General features: G+C 42.8%; 1 protein-coding gene across 1 annotated transcript; it reads left to right on the top strand.

Moving 5' to 3' along the window:
* The first annotated feature begins 93 nt into the window (after positions 1-93).
* LOC135488625 (glucose dehydrogenase [FAD, quinone]-like) lies at positions 94-6563 on the top strand. Its single transcript, XM_064773269.1, has 10 exons — positions 94-248; positions 1444-1658; positions 1980-2169; positions 2486-2635; positions 3018-3121; positions 3920-4099; positions 4394-4544; positions 4943-5275; positions 5488-5713; positions 6282-6563. Exons 1-10 carry the CDS (start codon positions 128-130, stop codon positions 6454-6456), a joined length of 1845 nt encoding a protein of 614 aa, XP_064629339.1. The 5' UTR covers positions 94-127; the 3' UTR covers positions 6457-6563.

The raw sequence follows: 6563 nt of genomic DNA on the forward strand, positions 1-6563 counted from the left end.
GCAAAATAAGCTTCCCTGATACACTTGTTGTGTCATACCTCCTAATCATCTGCTGTTATCGTCTGCTAGCGCTTTTCTTGACACTCCAGACACATCATTCAACATACGACAGGTCGCGACCGTGGCAATGACTCAACCACTGCTCCCGACTCTCGCCGTCCTAGCCCTCGGGTTCTGTCTGACCTCATGGTGGTTCAGTCAAGCGTTCAGGACCGTCCCTTTGGATGCTGCGTTCGATTACATAATTGGTGAGTATTGTCCGTCTTTAAGCTTGACTGTAAAATATCTGACATGTTAAGATCGACTCTGCCTTTTGAAGCTTTACCTTCGGGATCATTCTGTCCCTGTACCTGTTGCTTTCTATTCATCAAAAGACATCCCTGCAGCTGTCTAACCAAATGATTTCTTCAAGCATCATGTTTCTTTCCTATGCTGTAGAAAGAGCGAAGCGTGCCTTGCTGGATACACTGCTTGCGATTACATACATGCACACATGGGTAGTGGATAGACAGGCACTAACTATCGTCAATTCAACCACACCTCGCGTCGCTAATTACGGGGCAATTAATTTAGATATATGAGACGACTGTCTTCCACGAAGATTATATGATTAATGTTTAAAGATTATGGAAATAATGATATCGAATTAATTATCTCCGATTCCAATTATGTTATATCGACTGCTTCCCCTCTACTCTTCTCACTCAAATCATTTTCCGCCTGTATATTATTTGCTTTAGGCTTCACAATACTTTATTCCCATACACAGCACGACCCACGTAGGCCCACTTTAATACCAGTCACCGACGGGTACATGCTAGTTCAGCAATAACGGTGCAGAGTATTTCATTACTTACAAAGTAAAATTTATGTGCAACCTTGTTCACAATTGGCAAATCTCTGCGTTCAGGACGAGATTTTCTTTTCACAGACCAGTAAATTGTCCACTTGACCGGTTCATAATTTCAAAGAGATGTCTGATAAGCTGTCTGTGTGTATTCGCAGACATGACAGATCGAGCGAGGGTTCGAAAAGTGATGTTTCGGTGTGGCAAGTCTTTTGTTTGATCCTCGAGCATGAGACTACCAATACTCATCCTGTCAGCAATAGTGTAATAAGGAAGTTCTTCAGTTATAAATAGAAGTCTGGCATCGTCTGGCTGAAGTAACTAAGCAGGCATGACCTTCCAAATACGATTACAATGTCACTCAGCCAACAATGTACATGTATAGTCATTCGATATGCTGATATAGTCAACATTTTCCTAAATGTTGCATACAGTTGCCATTATAATCACAAAACTAGCTTTAGGCTAAGCGCACTGTACAATGAAGACATATCCACTTAAACATTGAAAAAGATATATTCTTAAACCTTTCTGAAACACAGTGCAACACCTAAATGTCAAGATTATCATCAAGACTTCCTCATATATCCTTTCAGTTGGTGGCGGCACGGCGGGCTGTGTTCTCGCCTCACGACTATCTGCGGACCCGAATGTGACCGTCCTTCTGATCGAGGCGGGTGGCGCCCCCTCCGGTTGGACCGGGCTTCTCTCCAAGATACCCCTCATGACGCCGCTCCTGCAGAAGACCACAGTCGACTGGGCCTACATGTCAACGCCACAAAAGAATGCGTTCATGGCTCTGAAGAACAATGTAAGAACACATAAATCCTCTCCACTCAAGATAAAATATGAATCGACAGCCATCTCATCCTGATAATAACTGTATATATATGTTGGCAGCATAATTTTTGCGCCAGTCAATCGATACCAGCCTGATCGCGCTGGGGATCGCGCGCGCCGTCCATCAGTTTGGCTACCAGCGCAGTCATATTGGAATTGGTCAGTGAACACGTCACACGTAGGCTAACCTCATCCTCTTCCCTCCTGCATACACTGCGAACCATTTATCGTTTTCCTCAAGCAAATTCTTGCTGCACTGCCGACCATGTCATGTCCGTATCACTCTTTTCAGCAATTTGGTTTGGCCGCTGGGAAAGGTATGGGAGGTACCAGCATGATCAATGCGATGGTCTACATGCGAGGGAACCAGGCAGACTACGACCAGTGGGCTAAAGATGGCTGCCATGGATGGAACTACTCTACTATCCTCCCCTACTTCATCAAGGCCGAGAGAAATCATAATAGCATCCTTAGGGAAACGGGTAAGTATCAGGAAAATCCAGTCAAAACCTCGACGGAGCGTGGGAACTCGTCGGAGGGCCGACTTGAGAAAAATTCCATGTTTGAAATAGGGTCAACCCTCAGATGGTGTCTAAGAATCAATCAGCGTTTATAGAATGAGGTTGGGAATCGCCTGTGTTAGAGTGTTAAAGCAAGCAACTAATGTTTTTTGTCAGATTCATTCCAGGGATTCTTTGCGTCGATTTATTCATAATTCCAAGTACAATTGCAACAGAAAACTTTGACATTATACGTCACATTTCCCTTCGGGTCATCGTCATCATCATCTCTTGGCAGGTTATCACGGGGCATCCGGCCTCCTCCATGTCGGAGATGTCGAGGGTCTCCCGGAACTGACTACAGCCTTCCTGTCTGCCGGGGCGGAGTCGGGCTACGGCACTTACGACCTGAACGGAAAGGAGCAGATGGGTTTCATGAAACCACAAGGTGAAGCATTAATTGGCATTCCACAATGTCTCCTTGGTACTGCTTTATACATGTTATACGGGGTTGATCCGCTGCGACCTTCATGTCCTCCGGGCAGACTCTGGTTTCAGCACTCACGACCGTAACGGGGAAAAGCAGATTAGTTTCATTTAACCAAATGTAGTATTTCATAAACCTCGGCAACGTTGCCATACCTCACAGGTTTAGATCTCTTGTTGAGATTATTTTGCTAGTGATGTTTAACGAAGTATTTTCTTTCTTCATGTTTGAATAAAAGTCACCAACTAAGCTTCTTATCGAAGATACAGCGTCATGTTTCATGATGTGTGGTTTGGGTTCCAGCACGTGTACGTCAACCCTAAAACTCTCCCTGTCATTCCAGCTACCATCAACCAGGGAGTCCGATGCACATCTTACGATGCCTACATCAGACCTGTCTTACACAGGACAAACTTACACATTCTGCCAAATTCTGTGGTAACGAAGGTATGTCGAATATCCAAACACAAATGCAATACAATAATGAAAATGAAAGTACAATTGAATCTCGTGTCCGCCTGTACAAATGTATACAATGCAATAATACGAATGCTAGTAACGCAATCTCGTGTACGCCTGTACAAATGTATACAATACAAAATACAAATGCTAGTAACGCAATCTCGTGTCCGCCTGTACAAATGTATACAATGCAATAATACAAATGCTAGTAACACAATCTCGTGTACGTCTGTACAAATGTATACAATACAATAATACAAATGCTAGTAACACAATCTCGTGTACGCCTGTACAAATGTATACAATACAATAATACAAATGCTAGTAACACAATCTCGTGTACGCCTGTACAAATGTATACAATACAATAATACAAACGCTAGTAACACAATCTCGTGTACGCCTGTACAAATGTATACAATACAATAATACAAACGCAAGTAACACAATCTCGTGTACGCCTGTACAAATGTATACAATACAATAATACAAACGCTAGTAACACAATCTCGTGTACGCATGTACAAATGTATACAATACAATAATACAAACGCAAGTAACACAATCTCGTGTACGCCTGTACAAATGTATACAATACAATAATACAAACGCTAGTAGCACAATCTCGTGTACGCCTGTACAAATGTAATGTAATAGAATCTCGCAATGTATACAATGTCACAAACAATCCTGCGTACGCCACAAATTATGCTTCTTTAATAAACGCATTTTAGTCTATTACTACTTTCAAAAGACCTACACTATCTCTATATTGGTTTCCAGGTAATTGTGACTACCTCCAAGAAAGCAGAAGGCGTCTTAGCCATTGGTGCAGACGGCAAGTCCTTTAGGATCAACACAACAAAACAAGGAGAAGTGATAATCAGCGGCGGAACTATCGCAAGTCCTAAGATACTGATGAACTCTGGGATAGGTCCCAGGCGCCATCTTGAAGAAATGAAGGTAGGTTATGCAAGTTAAGTGTGGTGAACATATGGCACGTTGAACTCATTTATAGCTGACTTTCCAATTGGTTTCAAAGTCTCTATACCATCTGTTCGCCGGTGGCAACTTAACCGACATGAACCATCATCCAACACGGTTCTAGCTACTGTTTTCTCCTCGGGAGATGATATGTTGTAATATCTACTCATTATAAAGCCTTAGAGAGATGCTACTTGACAACTACACCCTTCATGCTCACATTTACATTCCCATCTGCTCTGAAACCGACTATAATCGTCTTTCTTTCGACAGATCCCCGTCCTAGCCGACTTACCTGTTGGCCACAACCTAAAAGACCACCCATTCGTTGGTGTCTACTTTACCATAGAGAAACCTCTATCGATTACCCAGTCAAAACTGCTGTCTCCAAAGGAGATGATGAAGTATCTATTCTTGGGTGAAGGTAGGTAGGCCTAAGCATATCAATGCTTATCATCTCGTGGGAAACAAGGCCTAACCGTCGTGTCTCCACTTCTTCCTGTCCGACTCCCTCTCCTCTTTTCAGGCCCGTCTTACGGTCACTGCCTTTCTCCTTGTGGTCCTTGAGCGGCCATCAAGATTTATATTGCTATCGGATGAGAAGCTACAGGTGGCACTGAAGACGTCCATTGTTAAATTCTGATATTTTGTTTATGACTCATGGTGCCTGGCTCTCTTACTCTCTGCTTCATGGAGCAACACTGCAATTACAATGACTTGGCGTTTTTCTGTAACAGAACTTCACCTTTGACCTGATGGTGAGATTACCGAAGATCTCAATGATATCTTGTTGACAAATTGCTATTATGAATCTTTTCCCAGGTTATTACGCGACGAACGGAATGAATGGAGTTGCTTTTCTACGAACATCCCTAGCCAACACAACGAAGCCAGACATTGAACTCCAGTCCATTGGTGTTGGTTCTGTTATCAATGACGTCATGAAAGATGTGTCCAATTACAGGCCAGATACTTGGGAGTCGTTCAAACCACCCAATTACAGCACGACGCAAGAAGGCTTTTTGATAGCTGTCTCCTTATTGGCGGCGAAGTCTACGGGACGTGTAGAACTGAATTCAACGGACCCGTCTGGTGCACCTGTCATTGACTTGAATTATTTCAGTAAAACAGAAGATGTCAACAGATTAGCTGAAGGTAAGACCGTCTTGTAATTAAGAAAAAGTAAGACAACTATAAGAAAATGTAAGGAAATTGTTTGAAAATGTATGACTGATTAAAGATGAATGTTTGAAAGATATATGGCATCTGTTGGATATCATTTTTAAGAAAATGTAAATGGAAGGAAAATGCAAGATGAAGCTATTAATCTCCTCGTCATAACCTCATCACCAACGATTCAATTCCAGGCATAAAAATGACAGTTGATATCGTCCACAGAAGTGCAGCATTCCAAGAGATTGGTGCTAAAGCCCACTTCCCTGCCTATGCTGAATGTTCCGGGTTCGAGGCCGGGACAATGGGTTACTTTCGGTGTTTGGTCAAGCAGACTGCTGTCAGCATCTATCACTTTGTTGGAACATGTAAGATGGGTGCCTTGAGTGACCCCACGAGTGTCTTAGATCCAACACTTAGGTAAGAAAACATGCAATGTGTATCATGGCGTCTGGCGACTTCGTCGCTACTCAATTTCCTCTAACTTGACCTCAATAGTCTACCAGGTTCCTTTTGTGATACCAGTCAGGCAACGTGATTTCAGTCAATAACACGGTGTCCAATAAAAAGACAAAATTATTTTACATGTATTTGTACGCGATCTCGCTCATGCATAACTAATCGTGGTGATTACTTTTGCAGTTGTTCAGGCAGGCAGCAGGGGTAACAGCGTATTATGTAATCACCCGTCACCCCTTCCATTTGCCAGATTAACTGCGAGCAAGACACTGAACGTTAGTTATGCATGAGCGATATCGCGTACAGGTACTACGAGTAAAATAATTTTGTCTTCAATCGGACACCTGACCGTGATAAACACGATGAATTGCAGGAGTGTCGTCTTCTAGCCAAAAATGGCCATCTCTGCGCTATATAACAATGTGGTATGTCCCTAAGTAAAGCGTTACATAGTCTAGTCATGTTATGACCGCATTCTCTTCTTCTTGATTTCAATCATGCTTATATTTCGCATTGTTTCTTCACTTAGGGTTAAAGGCTTTACTGGCTTGAGAGTGGTGGATGCGTCCATCATGCCATCCGTCCCGTCTGGGAACACCATGGCCCCAGTCGTAATGGTGGCAGAAAGAGCTGGAGACATCATCAAGGCCAGAAAGAAATGCGGAGAAAACCAGAAAAATATGATTCCTACCTCATGTTATTAAACCGAAGTCCGTCATTCGTTGTGATATAACAAGAAGTCGTGATAACGCCGAAAGCGCTCATTAGTTTGCGTTTGAATACACAATGCCTCTATAAGATTGTGGTTTAT

This window comes from Lineus longissimus, chromosome 5 (assembly GCF_910592395.1).
Source record: "Lineus longissimus chromosome 5, tnLinLong1.2, whole genome shotgun sequence".
NCBI lineage: Eukaryota > Metazoa > Nemertea > Pilidiophora > Heteronemertea > Lineidae > Lineus > Lineus longissimus.

Bases quoted from the DNA above. Each gene is read 5' to 3' on its own strand.
- LOC135488625 (XM_064773269.1), top strand. From the start codon at position 128: ATGACTCAACCACTGCTCCCGACTCTCGCCGTCCTAGCCCTCGGGTTC. The intron at 2,636-3,017 runs GTGAAGCATTAA...CTGTCATTCCAG, and splicing joins GGGTTTCATGAAACCACAAG to CTACCATCAACCAGGGAGTC. The intron at 3,122-3,919 runs GTATGTCGAATA...ATTGGTTTCCAG, and splicing joins CAAATTCTGTGGTAACGAAG to GTAATTGTGACTACCTCCAA.